The sequence below is a fragment of the Meriones unguiculatus genome, chromosome 6 (assembly GCF_030254825.1).
Source record: "Meriones unguiculatus strain TT.TT164.6M chromosome 6, Bangor_MerUng_6.1, whole genome shotgun sequence".
NCBI lineage: Eukaryota > Metazoa > Chordata > Mammalia > Rodentia > Muridae > Meriones > Meriones unguiculatus.
In genome coordinates this window covers 127,239,565-127,255,389 of record NC_083354.1, presented here as the reverse complement: position 1 = coordinate 127,255,389, position 15,825 = coordinate 127,239,565, and the positions used below count along the sequence as shown (strand labels likewise).

Below are 15,825 nucleotides of genomic sequence, written 5' to 3'. Positions count from 1 at the left end.
TTCATCTTCATGTAGTTAGGGTTTAAACTGACTTATGATGGAATAGTGGTTATCCTGCAGGAATAACAAGGAGACAATAGTCACAATTTGCTGGTTTTACTGTGTGAATGCGCCTGAGAATTACCTAATCTGCATCAAACACACACTTGCTGGCTCCACTCCAGAGTTTGTTTGTTTTCAGGGCTGGGAAGCAAACCTTCAGCCATGCCGACTCAGTTGACTAGAGAATCTGTGCTTCTACCAAGTTCCTAGACAAACCTAATGCTGTTGGCCATGGAGCTCACATATCTCAACTTGGTGCTTGGCTGGCCCTGCAAATATCATTAATCCACACAGTACAGAAGCAGTGAGCTCAGGTGCCCTCTGTGGTCAAAAGAGATATCGGATATGACTGGAGCTGGAGTCACAAGCAGTTCTAAGCTGCCTGGAATGAGCGCTGGGTACCCCCAACCCTGGTCCAGTGCAAGAGCGGTGTGTGCTCTTAACCACTGAGACATCTCCCCAGCACCATCCAGCCAAGAATGTTTGAAAAGCACAAACTAAGAGAAATATAGAACTCCTGCCAAATGAACAAGGTTGTTTCACAAGGTACATCCCACTCCAACAGCCTCAGAAGCTCCTTAAGGGTCCAGTGTAAACGCTGACACAAGTACAAAACGGCAAAAACTTCTATTGAGAGCATTAAAATAGGCACTATGCTTTTAAGAGAACATATATAGATATGTATACATCTCATTTACTGAATGAATTACCCTAGCAGTCTCTTGAGACTCAAGATAAATTTTACCAGCTTATCAGGCTGCAACTCATCCATGATCATTGATTTGAGAAACTGTTGGCTGAATTTCCTGTGTAACTAAAAAGATTAAAATATTTTGTTAATATTTGTCTTTTGCGAAAATCTTACTCAGTGTGCCTGATGGAAGACTGAGAAAGTCTACCCATCATCCCCCTAGCGACAAGAATGAAAGAGAAATGGCTAAACAGGAGTTGCTGAGATGCTTCAGCCCTTAATGGCCCATGCTGTCAAGCCTGGAGACCTGAGCTTGACCCCCAGGATGTAAACAGTAGGAAGAGAACATCCTTGGACAAGCAGGTTCTTCTAACCTCCACACAACACCAGGGAACCCACACCAAAACACAAAGATAGTTACACCTATCCCTCAAAAGTCATGCCCTTTGTTTCTAATTTCAGGTTTACTTCAAGAACTAATTTTGATACACTGTTTACGGGGTCGTGGAGGGTGTGAACAGCCTGCGTAGCCGTGGGTGTCAGAGAACAACTTGTAGAGGACAGGTCTTTCCTTCTCCCACCTGAGTCCCAAGGACCAAACCCAAGTTGTTAGGCTTGGCAGCAAGCATCTTTACTTGCCAATCCTTTTTTTTTTTTTTTTTTCTGTTCTAACAATTAAATTTTAGCTAGCACAAAAAAAAAAAAAAAAAAAAAAACATAAAAATTATACTCCTGTATGGGGTGCTAAGTGATGTTTTGATATGTACATATTATTGGACAGTTTATATCAGGTAAGACGTACATATCTCCTCAAATATTCATCATTTCATGAAAAAGTGCTCTAACTCCTTTGTAGTAGTTCTTGTAGTAGTTCTTTGCAATAAATAGTGAAGTGCTGTTAGCTATAGGCACCTTATTTTACAAGCACGCACACCAGAATTTCTTGTTTATATCTAAATGTACATTGGTGCTCACTGATCAGCCTTTGCCCACTCACCCTCACATGCCAGTTAGGTGTTACATGGCAAGCTATATTTACAGAAAGTAAAAGGATGAATTAGTAGACACATTACATATACACTATAACTAACATGCTACTAGGAACCACTAAAGTCATATGGTCAAATACATATGTATTTTCTTTTCCTACCACTGAAAGAGATGCTTGATTCAAACTATTTATCAAAAATGTTCTTACAGAATTCATGTTGTAATTTCCTCCTCATTAACTACTATGCTTTGTACATTGTTTCTTTCTTTTGAAATATCTGTAAATCCTAGGCAACATCTACTCACTCATTCATTAAGCAAACACTTCTTTGCGCTAGCACACAGGTAGCCTGAAACGGAGCTAGGAAGTCAAGATGTTAATATAATAGACAGCTTTATGAAGATGAATCGGTGATGGATACAAGGCATGTTTTTAAGTAGCAAAGAAGGTACCTGTGTCTTGGAATAGCACAGAACGGAAAGGGAAACATATTCCATCCCTTAGTAGTATCACCTACCCAGAGGAGTCTGTGAGGGATGACAACCCTATGAGTGACCTACACTCAGACCACAAGAGCAATACAGCCATTCATTCAAACTTGAAGGCCTGTGTGTGACGCTCAGGCCCTCACTAAGTGTGCTCTTTACTGTCTGTCTCACCATTCTATGTCTGACTATCTGCTTCCAGGATAGCAGATGACTTGAATGGGTAAATAGAGAAAGGGTGGGCAGCTCACGGAAAGATACAGAAAAACCTCATGTGCACAAACCAACCTCACTAAGCGCAACAAGCTAGAAGTGTTGCCTGTGGGGCAAACACTCTCTTTTATTTTAAGGCCAGGGTTTGTAATAATAAGCCTGTGGCTTTACACTGGTGCTCAGCGCATTTATCAAAACCACTGCCAACATCCCATGATGCATGAGATGCAGCATACATGTTTTTTTTCTTTTTAAGACAAGGTTTCACATAGCCCAAGCTTGTCTTGAACTCACTCTGTACCAGAAGATGACCTTGAACTCATGATCATGCTCTCTGTTTGCATCCAAGCCCTAGGATTACAGACATGAGCTGCTATACCCAATTATTTTTTACTTTAGTACAATTTAAAAAAAAAAATGAAGAGCAAGCAGATAGTCAAATGACTTGATTATGATTGCACATCTAAGAAATTGACACTCTCAGTGATCTGTGGTTTTGATAAAAATCCTCATCAATACAGTTTATTAACTGTTCATAATATAATCCCATTGTAAAGCTAAAGACAAAACAAGAACTTCACCAACTGACCACCACCCCCAGGAAAGAGCTCGACATAAAAACCATGGCTGTTCAGAAATGACAGATAAATGAACACAAATGTTTTAAAAAGTAACCGAAACTCTTTCAGAAGCTTAAGAAAACTGTGTAATGCAGAGAGATGTCTACATTACAAAAGGGCTCACTTCTCCAAGAGGTTCTAATAAAGATTTTATGAACACTGCCATGATACCAAATGTTTCACATCCAACAATGCAGTGAAAATAAAGATGATGATGATGATGACGAAAAAGAAGCAGGTACACCTCAACACAGCAATGGTACAGAACCAACCAGGACCAACTCTCCTTTCAGTGACATTCCTTAGGAAAACACTGAGCAGAAAGAAGATTGAGAGACTGATCAACCTATTTTTCTCAGCTCTTTTAGCCTTTGTGTTTGGCAAACCCTGACAAACCAAGGAACTGCATTTCACCTCTGAGGTCTGTCACTCTTGATATTTTAGAAACCCCACTATTAGGAACATTCTAGGAAGCCTGGACATTGAGTATAAAGCTTATTTCACAGGTGATTTCTAAGGGCAAAAAGCTTTATTTTTGATTTCTTTAACATATTTGGCCACTAGGCTGTGTGTTCACAACTGATAGTAGAAAGAGGAGGAGAACTAACATGGTAAGAGGACCCAAAGTCCCACTGTACTTGGTGTGGAGCGTCGGGGAGCAATAACACTGCCCATCCCACAGGACCAGAAGATGGCAGGGTCGGGGCTTTTATTCTCGTCTTAGCCTCATCAAGACATACGTTAAGCATGCTGGTGGGAGAATATATGAATAATTATCTTAGGAATCCCAAATTCAACTCTTCATGTTCCTCCACGTAGTCTGAGTGGTCTGAGTGGAGGAACATGAAGAGTTGAATTTGGGATTACTGGCATACGTAGTTCCTCCACGTATGCCAGCCAAGTCATAAAGAAGGCAATGGAATGTAATTACACCAAGTTCAACCATAAGGTGAGGGTAACGCTTTGTTCCGAAGTCCAGAGCCTGTTGTCCTCAGACTTTCAAACATCGTAGTAAGCCCATCATCAAGCCCGCAGTCGCTCACTTACCTCTTAGCCTTTAGGAAGAAAATGTGGAGAGCAGGTGAAACCTTCTCAAGAAACTGCCCACAATTTAAAAACTTCACTGCCATTTGTGTCTTTGTTTTGGTTTCGGGGTTTGGGTTTGTTTTATTTTGCTGGTGGTGGCAGAAATGGAAGCAGCTACATGTTTCTGGCAGTGCCCTGCCTACCCGGCTCTGGGAGCAGAGCTGTGGATCCCGGCACTCTCACCACCAAGCAACCTCAACCTCATGTTTACTAACCACACACTTTAACAATTTTGTGTATGTACGTGTTGAATATGTCATTTGCTTTTCAATTTTCTGCTCATCAAAACACAGGCAGTCACCCACCTGAGCAGACCAACAGCAGACAGCTGCTTTCCGCATCTCAGCAGCCAAAAGGGGTGCTACTTTTAGTTAAAGAGGACAGTTTTGTCAGGCTGCAAATAACACAGTTTCTTTTGCAGCTGTGTTGTTGATGTTCAGATACGCTGTTGTTCAGATACGTTGTTGTTTTCAAAATTGGTTGTTTGTATGTCTTGGAAACAGTGTGTCACTACTGTCTAACTATGTAGCCTAAATTGGCCTTAACCTCCTGATCCTCCTGCCTCAGCCTCCACAGTGCTGGGGCTACAGAGATGTACTACTACAATCAGCTAAGAAAATTTTCTGGACGATGATTACTCACATTGTACGTTCAAGAAGAGTGGGGCAGGGGAGCATGCGAGAGAGCTCAGCAGTTAAGAGTACTTGCTACTCTTGTTAAGGACCAGGATTCAGTTGCCAGCACCCACAGCATAGCTCACAACCATCTGTAACTCCAGGTCCAGAGGACCTGATGCCATCCCCTAGCCTCCGCAGGCATTGTATGCACACGGTGCACAGACATATATGGAGGCCAAGCACACTTAAAATTCAAATAACTAACTCTTCTATTTAAAATAATAAAAAACAGGATAGAAACATACTGAGAAGAGCAGGAGCCTAACCTGCCTTAGCCAAGATCATTAATCACAATTCAAGCTAATGATGTTTTTCTGCCTTTAATTTCAGCAAAGAGAAACACTTACTTCCTTAACCCCATCGTGCTGACCACACTTGTAACCCCTACTCCTGAGGTATAGAGGAAGGAAAACAGAAGATCAGGCTTCAGCAAGTTCCAGGCCAGCTTGGTCTACATAAGACAATGTCTCAAAAGCAAAACAAACAAACACACAGAAAGGAAAGAAAACGAAACAAAACTATTTATCTTCTTTGCCACACTATTCTTCAAACTTAAACACAACCCTTCAAATGTTCCTCTAACCTCCATTACAAGCCCACCCCCATCAAGCTGCCGCCCATCTATTCCTCTCAAGGAAGAAACAGGGAATACAAATTTGGCAGATAGGCTGGGAAATTCCATCTAACCTCATCTACTTGTCCCTAGGCAAGCTGCTTCAGATCTAAACTTCAGATTTCAGACAGATCACTTGGCGACAAGAACCATTCCAGAGGTGTAAAGAAAATTAGAAAGTCTGTACAGAGCCCAGCCTAATGCCTGCCATATAGAGGCTTTCAATTCCAAGATGCTTTTCTTGTTCTGTCAGAGATGGATTCTGTCTAGAAACAGAGGTTTGCAAGCTCCCTCTGAGATTAAGAGAGCTTCTTGATTCCTTTGATTGCACCTCTATAGGTTGAAAAACATAATTAAGCTAGACATTCTCAGAAAGCACATTTACATTAATATTAATTAATGCAAACAGCTGTTTGAGAACGCCAGCCAGATCAAACTGTTACTTGGTCAGGTGTGACATCTTATTGTTCTCAAGTTATGAGTCATTTAAGTTAATGGCTTATTCCTCGAGCTATAGTTAAATACCAAAGACCAGCAACCACACAAAGAAACTGCTTTCTGAAATGCTAAATCCATCCTTCACACAGGAACTACAATTCAATGAAATAACAAAGAACATCCCATTTTCAGTCCAAGAGCAACACATACAAAAAAAAACGGTTACATTTTCTAACTGAGCAAGAAAGAGACAAGCAAGCTTTCTAATGAACATTTAATTGGCACATTGCCCATCCTTTACTCTCAGAGTCTTTGACTCCTAACTTCGGGATGAGCCTCTCAACCCAGGATCCTTTACTGGATCCCATACCTAAGATCCACTAATTTTAACAGCAAGAGACCAAGACTTTAAACACCATGAACAGAAGGAAGGACTGAACCACAGTTATCTTTGGTATCTGATGTATTCTGAGATGTACAAACATCCCCTCCCTTTTTGATTGTCATGTCATGTATTTGCCAGGTGTAATGGTATATGCCTTTCAACCTAGCACTTGGGAGGCAGAGGCAAGTGAATCTCTGGGAGTTTGATGCCAGCCTGGGATATATAGTAAGATCTTGTTACAAAACATTTCTGTGATGAACGATATCTAACTCCTACTTTCCCAATTATTATAAGGTTACAGGCACACTGTTGGCACAGCCTGAGTGTTCAAGAGTTTCTCCCACACAGCTCTACAATCCTGAAGTAGGACAGAAAAAAACAAGTGAGTGTGATTTAAGGATGGGTAAAGAAAAGACAAAACAGAAAGCCTGAGTATGACATTTTAACATGGTCCCACTAAAACAGCATTTAGAAGCAGCATAGAAGAACAGGGACTAGGGGGAATCATAAACAAATGAATCACCCAACAGGCCCCTTCATTTGTGTGAACCTCAGTTGGAGCCTCTCTAAATCAAATGTTTGCAAGATAAACCTTCCAGCTCAAAAGATAACCCAAAAGGGTGTTCAGATATCAGAATTACCATATCATCTTTGTGAACATCAGTTATCAGCATAGAGATGATAAGTAATAGACATTTCTAGACTACACAATGCTCATGAAGCACATGGTATTTAAGAAATAAAAATGAACAGTTGGAGCTTTCTGTGGGTTTATTTGCTTTGTTTTGTTTTTGAAAGAGACTCTTATGTAGTCAGGCTGTCCTGAAAGTCACTAAGCAATTGAAGATGACCTTAGTTAGCCTATACCTCAGTCCTGTATCTATGAAACCTACAGAAATTATAAATAGCATCTTTCTCTCTCTCTCTTTCTCTGTGTGTGTGTATGTGTGTACCAGAGGAAAAATGATTAGAAATATGTCTCAGTAGACGTTAGATGACTAACTATACAGGAAAAATGAACTATAAGTACTTTCAGGTTCTTAAAATACATAAAATTGGAAGGCTAAGTACTTGTAAATATTAATAAAAATAATTTAAAAGAGAAAGGGACACAGTGAGAAGGTTTGAATGGAAGTTTGCAACTTCTGCTCCAAAGAAGTAATACATGCATAATCTTCATTTATAATTGGGTATTTATGGCTCATATACTTTTCTTTTAATAGGTGTCATGAGGCTTATTTGAAACGCAAGAATCAGCCTAATAGGATGGCAAACTGACTTGCAAAGTAAAACAGCATTGGTAAATGAGTGCAATATTTTCTTTCGTGTAGCACAGGATTTACATATATCCATTAAAACATATATATAACCAGGTGCATTACCCAAATGTTCAGTTACAAAGGACACTAACAGTTGTCTGTCCGTGGCAATTTCACTTCTGGTTTTGTTTTGAGTTGATTTCTTTTTTTTTTTACACAAATCATCGTTTTGTGAGCATTGATGTTAAAAACAGAAAAACAGTCTAGTACACAGTGGCTATAAATGCCAAATCAATTTTCAGCAGATAATAAAGTCCATGTTTTACAATCAGCAATGCACTGTTTTACTACCCAAAAATGTAAGCTAATAATATATAGCTCTCCTAAATGGAAAATGCAGATATGCTGTTAAAAAATGGGCCGACTGTGAGAGGATGGATCATTTCTGCAGGGACCTTCTCAAAGCTATGTGTAAGTGTTTTGAAAATATCACATGATGTGGCCATGTGTTAAAAATTACAGCCAGTTAAGTTCTCTGCTAGGAAAAATATGTGGGCAATTTATGAAATGCACTCCAGGATGGAGATGTCTTAAGTAAAACCAGATTTTCAAAACAAACCTTTTTTACCCCCTTTTGGAAACTTGAACTTAAAAAAAAGTTCCAGGCACATCTGGAGAGCAGGACCATTGAGAAAGGGTGGTCTGACCTAATGCTAGCCATCTTCTGAAAGAACAGCACTATTTCTGGGCTCCAGGGACTGTGCTCACTTACTGTCCTTTTAAGGAAACAGTCTTGAACGCATTCTGTAGGTCAACACATGTTATTTGATAACAGTACACAAAGACTGACGAAAATATAAATGTTTCAGAAAACATAGGGTCACTTTCTCTTGAACAGTATAATGCCAAAGTCCCCCAGACTTCTATAAAAAGTATTTCCTTCTCTTAAACACAAGGATCTGCTTGTCAAAAGAAAAAGAAGAAAAAAGTGACAGGCAGTGAAGTCATATTTCCTTCTAAGTGAGTTAAATAACCTTAAAATAGTTTATTTCTCTAAAGCATGCTCAACCTCCTTCGAGTTTTCATAGCTCACTTTGTAACAGTGTGTTATCAACAACTCACAAAAAGAGGGGCGTTATTTTCCCAAAACAGTTCCACAAAACCCTAAATTAAAACTTCTTCTTCACCTACCCACTCCCAGGATGCCAAGAGTTGCAATAAGCCCAGCATCCACACATCTGTTTCCAGTGATTCCAAATTTTATAAAAAAGGTCTTAGATCTGAGAATTATTACATCAAGTCTGAGACAAGGAACCAGTTCTGACACTTGCACTACAAATAAATAAATTTGGAAGTTGGTACATAAATGTGCAGACAATAACAACAACAACAAAAAAAAAGAACAATGATTCCAGGTTCTACAAACACATATTTCCTCTCATACATCTACACAGGCTGTTTTATTAAAAATGCAAAGCTACCCCTAAGATGGCTTTAAAAAGTCCATTATTATAAATACACATGAAAGTACTAAGAGGTAGTCTGATACTAGATTTAAGAAAAATAATAATACAGATGGGTGTCAAAAATAGCCAAGTATTAGATCTCCTCAAGGATGACCATCCTGGGACTTGCTCATAGTCACAGCTGTTAATCTGCATCCAAGTACAGGGCTAGGTAACAGAGGAAGAGAGACGGAGGGAGGGTAGGTGGGAGAAAGAGAAAAGGAGAGAGAGCGGGAGCCCATACTTTAGAAGGCCACTACAGAACCAGTCAGATATTAACAACTTAACAGTAAAGCTGACTTGCAATGGCAAAGCCTGAAGTGCAGTTCAGTGCTTTGGAGCTTTCTTTAAAAATCATGCAACGAATAAGGAGAAGAGGCCCTAACTAGTCCCCCACCCCTATTATCATCCTCAAGCCGCTGTGGTTCCAGTTTACCAAAATATCACAGACTCTGGAAAATGCTACGAGATCAGGTAACACTCATCTATTAAGAGCATAAAAACAAAGAAGATTTGTATTGTCAAAAGATTTACATGAAGTGTGCTCCAATGGTCCGGTAAAATAAATAAATAAATAAATAAATAAACAGTACTTTCTCACTAATTCTATATTGTGTACTAAGGTACAGCTCCTTTTCAGTTACATGGTGCATATAAATCAAGATGAGAGTTGAAAGAGTTAAAAATGACCTTTCTAAGACCTCAGTTATTATCTCTTTAGTAAATTGAGCTTCCCCATATTTCAGCTTCTATGCAGTCCTAGCACCCCGAACAACAACTAAAAACATGCAATCCTGGACAAATGGGTCCTTTCTGCACGCATCTCAGTGATGATGAGAATGGGCCCCTGAGATGTATCCTAACGGGAAAACATTCTTCAAACAACTGGCGATACCTACACACAACTGTGGTTTCAGAAAACTGGCAGATAAGGTTTCAAAACACCATCTGGGAGGAGTGCAAACTCGGACAAGCACAGCCTCTTCTGCCTGCCCTACCCAAGTAATCCGCACGCATCAGCCAGCGGCAGGGTCTCTGTGTGCCCTGCCTTTATCTGCTCGGCATCCGGCACAGGACAGTTCTGAGAGGTCTGGAGGACCAGCACAGACGACTCTTCTCCGCTCCAGGCTTCACAAACAGAGTTTTCACTAACAGCAATCACAGCAACACTCCAGTTTCCAAAGATAATATTTTTCTGGGGAAACTGTCATACACTGAATTTCCAGGGACACCAGAATGTCACTAATTCAGCATACTTCTTATAAATGGCCAGATTTCAGTTATTTACATGATAACATCCAAGGACCATGATTTAGAGCAAGGAATCCGTTCCAGTGCCGAGGAAACTGCCTTCATTTTCTTTGACATAAACAGCTCTTCAAAGACCTTCTCCAAGAATTCTACCACAATCTAAAAACTCTCTCCACAGGCAAATACCCAGCTAGGAAGCGCAGATGACAGTCCTGAGACCCAAACCAGAAACAACACTTCTCAGTGCAGCTAAGCCCCTGTGTAAACTGCTCAGGCAAACACACATGGCTGTCCCTCCTCCTCAGCTTCAAAGACACATCCCACCATACCCTGCCCTACTCCCCTCTCTTGATAGCTTTCTTTCTGTCACCTCCCAATCACACCTCAATCACCCTCCCGCCTAGCCCTGCTCTCCCTCAGTACAGTAGCTGTAAGGGCAGTCGATATTTTCCGCGCGTTATAGAAAGTAGCGCTTCCTCCCTAGCAAGAGAAGAGGGCTCACTCACCAGGCATCCTGGAATCCAGCATGTAACACACTGAGAGCAACTCTGTGTTAAGAGGGAGCGCGGTGCGGGCTCATGCCTCCTGTTCTGGAATGTGCGGGGCGGTGGAGGAGAGGAGGGCCATCAGAGGGGCTGGGGCGGCATGGCCCGAGGCAGGGTGCTGGGCGCGTGCGCCTGCCAGGCAGAGACAGATGGAGAGCTGACACTCCGGATTGCACTTGGAGCAGAAATGTGGAGGATGACAGGAGCGCATGTGGCCTTGAACCCAGCCCTGTCTCTTCAGGCAGAACAATGACAGGGACGTGTGTACAAAGTATCACAACTCCTGCCTCCCTTTCTCCACCCCACCTCCTGCCTTGGTTCCAGAGCACAAAAAAAAAAAAAAAAAAAAGTGAAATGCAGAAAGATAAGCTAAATGCTGAATAATTCATTCACCACCACCACCACCAACCCGCCCCCCTTCCCAGCTCAGAGTTAACCCTTATCTTGCCAAAAGATGGCAATGCTGACCTGGCCCCCACAAATCACTCTGAAATGTTTCCTTCATCTTCTAATTTTAACAGGCATTCCGGGGAAGTAGGGTCTAAAGCAAACAAGGACACAGACCACAAAGCTTCTCCTATTGATCTGGAAACCCCAAACAACCTGAAAACCTCTCCTAAGACTGTGCACCGCGCCAGTTGAGCGCCCAGCTCCAAGTATGAGGAGCATTCTTTATCAGCTCCTCAGTAGTCTGTGCAAACCAGAACACGTTTTAGAAGCAGACTCCAACCATTTTTTAGTTTACTGGAGGGCTTCGAATCCCCTGGGATCCCAAGTTGATATGCCCCAAACATCTTCAGCTTACTTTGCTCTACTCTGCATAGAGATCCATGGGAGACAAAAACAGACTCTTCATGGGGAAGCCTTTTCAAAAGCTCAACAATTATGCTCTCCCGATTTCTGATGTTTTTTCAGGGGGTGGGGGTGGGGAGCACACCCTTAAATGTTTGTGCTGACCGTGAATAACACATAGCTAGCCTGCTTCAATGTATTCTTCCCTATTAAGCTTTAATGGACACCATGATATATAAAACTAGGAGCCTTTGTTACAGAGCTTTATCTAAAGCTGGCTAGTTTCTTCTCAGCAGTCTCTCTTTAGTCCTTTGTAAAACATCCTGCCTCATAGGAGAAACATAAGCCTGCCTGCCTTGCACGCCTGTTTCTAAACACACAAAAATGCCAGGCAGAAGGAAAATATTATTCTCTTCTAAAACTCCTCTTTACAATTTAACACTCTTAACTCTTCCCTGGGTCTGTGTTGTCTGATTGTTTTGACAACAGGGCTCATATGGTGGTCAGTTCCTCAGGCTCCATCTTTCCAATATACATCCAATCCACTGGACACACAGAATTCTCCTGAACAATTCTACCCAGGGCTGACCAGCCAGCCAGCTCACTGACCATGAAGACAGGGCTGGCCCCTTTAACTCCTGCTATTCCAGCGGCCAGCAACATGTCTTTTGCTTATTTTCCATTAGCTTCTGTCACACTGACGTTTTACCCCCTTCCTCACTGCCTTCAACAAATTCTAAAAGGACCCCATCTGAAAACAGGCAGCCATTCTGACCTCTATCCCCTGCCTTCCTCTCCCTTTGCCTGAGAATGTTTCAAAACACATGCACACAACACACGCTCTGCACAAACAAACAAAAAATATATCATCTTTGACGAACAGCGATCAATAAAAACTTCTACAGCTCCTGAGCACTGTCCCCAAGAAGGGCTGCTTCAGCCAGTGAACCCCTCAAAAATCCATCATTGTCAGAGACAACTTGTAAAAAGACTACAATTCATAATGATTACCCTGCTCTGTCACTAATAGTATACCACACTCTATTTATGAGGCCAATCTTTTTGTTCATCTTAGTTAGATGTCACTTGTAATGAGGTTCTGTGTAATGGATTTCAGTTCTGTTAAGCACCAAGCTCAAACATTCTTGTGACAGAAAGTGTTATAGCATGCATGAATGTGATCATCAATTAAGTACTGGCATAAGGGCCTTTATAGAACCCAGAATCCTAAATCTGAATATTTTTCACTTTTTAAAAGAGTATTTTTTAGAAGCCATTCAATGCTACACACCACTTTTTTTTTTTTAATACTATACCTATGGTAGAAAGAAAACATTTTCACAGTGGGATATCCAACCTTTCATCAATATGTACGGTGAATCACTTCTAAAATAGAAAATCATATGACAAAATGCAATGCACTTCAAGAAAACTGGATGATATCTGGTTTTAAAACTGGGTCTTAATATCGGTACACTCCGAGTCCCTAAACCACAGCTCAGAAAATTGAACTTCCATATGCTGTGTGATTATGTATCTTTTCTATGTGTAAAAAGGCTTTTTAAGCTGTTATCTGACTACAGTAATTGCCACTTTAAATTGATCCACGTCAACAAAACCTGGATCCCTGGAGATTCTCACCTAGAAGTCTGCCTGCAAAAAGGGCCTGGCTGAACGTGCACCGGAGACCAGGTCAGTGTTTTCTCAAGGAGCCAGCTCAGAGAAGGGCAAAGCTGCAGCCCCGTTTAGCATCTCTCCCTGAACTGGGAGACCCGGATATGTATATCTATATACAGTTATTTAGACAGAAATAACTTTCCCTTTAATAAAAAGGGCTCAAGGAGTCAAGATCTCTAACATCCAAGCTGTATAATAAAAATAGACAATGACTAACATCACTAATGCATTTACCTAGGTGAATGGCAAACAACAACAAACAAGAAAGAGAGCATGTATCGTGGAAGGTTTCTCCAGCACAGAACACTGCCCTGCATCTGCATCCATACAGATTTTATAACATTAAAATATATTCAAAACAACAAAGAAGGCACAAATGACCAATTAAGTACTTTCTCAGAAAAGTTGCAGCCATTAATACATGCTTTTTAATTAAGTAGAAAGACTATTTTTGAAAGACGATTTTAAAATGAGAGTTGTCTAAACCATCACTTTCCAAGTCAGCAAATTTCACCAAAAATGAAACACTGGACTCCTTTAAAAAAACCAAAACACAGAAACCTGAGTAGGTTTGTGACAGTGACTTGGAATCACTCATCCTCAAAGCACTGCAGTCCTGTGCCACCTCCACAGCAGAACAGCACTGTTTCTCCTTTGTTCAGGTCTGAGTCAGCCCCAGAGACCAGCAGTCTAGTGGCATTATCTGCAGCAAGCGAGAGATCTCCACCTTGGTGGAAAGAGAATCTGAGCAGAGGCTTTGCAGGGCTTCTCGGCTCCCCTCCCTGCCTCTGGCGGGCTGCTGTGCCACACTGCCACTGCACACAGTGGGTATTAGGTGAATTAATTCAAAGGATCTGGAACCTCATTGATCCTAATTGAAAGCAATACACCCAACCAAATACCTTCCTACCCCATCTGCTCTGGCCTGCCACCAGCCATTCAATACAAGAGAATTAATAGTTTCAGATATTCTAGCTGGCCCAATAAAGGCACTCATTTAAGCAGGGCTGCATTAACAAAGTGAAAAAACAAGGGCAAAATGGGTTCAGATGAAGCTTTTTACTTCTACTTGGCTTTAACAAAGCTGAATACGGTTTATTCTGACTTTCTATTTGCAAGACTTGATAAACTGAATGAGAAGGCACTCGATGATCAACCAGCGAGCGTTGATGAATGGTCATTAAGACCCCCTTGCTCTAAGGGAGACCCTTCCACAAAGTGGCACACCAGCTTGAAAGGGCGGGTTCACAAATGTCCAGATTTCTCGGCTTGCTTGTTCCACTTTCTATTTCAGACCACTGGCCACCAAATGAGGCTGACATATTGGAAAATAATGTTTTATGGGCGAGTGGTAAAAAATAAAATGGAGGCATTAGCTCTGCTTTCAAATTCAAATCTTCTAGTTTTGTCAGACCCCAAAGGTTTTGATTTTCCACCCAGCTGGAAGCTATTAGTGTTTTCTAAAGGCATCCCACTGACAGGGCAAACCTACCTAATGTGTGAGCTGTTGGGCTGAGGGCGATGGACCTCTCTGGATGATTTCCTAACTTCTCATCGCTTTGACAGTCGATTAAATAGATACAACACCCAGTAAAAATGTACATTAGTTTGTTTCTGCCACTGAAAGACATTTGAAACTGTACTAAATAAAGGCCGTAATAGATTGTCTCTTGACAAAGATAAATCCAATTATATTTTGTCTGCAGGAAAAACAAACAGCATATGCTTTAGGCTACAAGGTAAGATACAGCCAACCACAAAGAAATGAGTGGGATAGAAAATAAGTCGCAGAGTTCACTGGGTATTCCATCACGATGTGAGGTGAGCTGTCATCTTTTCTATAAATGCCTGCTGCAGAGAGCTAGACACATTCAGACAATTTCTAGTATTTTCTTTCGGGGAGGGGGGTGAGGATGATTGGCAAGCCTTTGCACCTCCTCAACTGTCAGCTGGTACACGAAAAGAAACCCCAAGAACTTGGCTGAAATGACAAAAGAATAGTGTTGTGACTGTCACCTTAAGAATCTGAAGGGTGTGTGAACATCAAGGGGTCAAAGGTTCTTCAGGGCTGTCCTAGAAAGCCTAAGTGCTAAGCAGTAAGATGCAAGGGAATAAAAGGAAACATGCCCGAGAGAGAAGCTTGTCTTAATAGGTGATTATACAGACATTATAGAGGCAGAAAGGACTGTTTTGCTTGGATCACTTGCAACTAGATGGACAAGGCCCCCTCCATTCTGTAAGGACCATGCTACATGGTCCTTTGAGAAATCCTCCTCTATCAGCACAGTGGGAGGCAAGGAGCTTAGTGGTTACAACACAACCTCTACACTCCACCTTTGTCTTATGCCAAGCTCAGTTTAGTTTCCTATCTCTTTTAGCTTATGTCAGTTAATAATGTGCTCTAAAACTAATTTGAAAATTCCAGCCCTAAAAATAACTTCAAAGATTAATGTCTTTCTAATAAGCCAGTCTCTGTGACATTTTTCCCTTAGCCATGTTTATTAAAAAAAAAAAAAAAAAGTAGCATGTACTATAATCATTTTGGCAGTTTTTTA

General features: G+C 41.2%; 1 protein-coding gene across 7 annotated transcripts in view; it reads right to left on the bottom strand.

Moving 5' to 3' along the window:
• The window catches only part of Runx1t1 (RUNX1 partner transcriptional co-repressor 1), a 153,779-nt gene that overhangs the window by 101,445 nt on the left and 36,509 nt on the right, over positions 1-15,825 (bottom strand). The window contains exon 1 of one of the 7 annotated variants that reach the window (XM_060386014.1): positions 10,763-11,076. The exons of the other annotated variants lie outside the window; for them this stretch is intronic. Coding sequence (XP_060241997.1) covers positions 10,763-10,784 — 22 coding nt within the window. The 5' untranslated portion in view covers positions 10,785-11,076. Of the gene's footprint in view, positions 1-10,762; positions 11,077-15,825 lie in introns of those variants that run through there. 7 annotated transcript variants of the gene reach the window in all.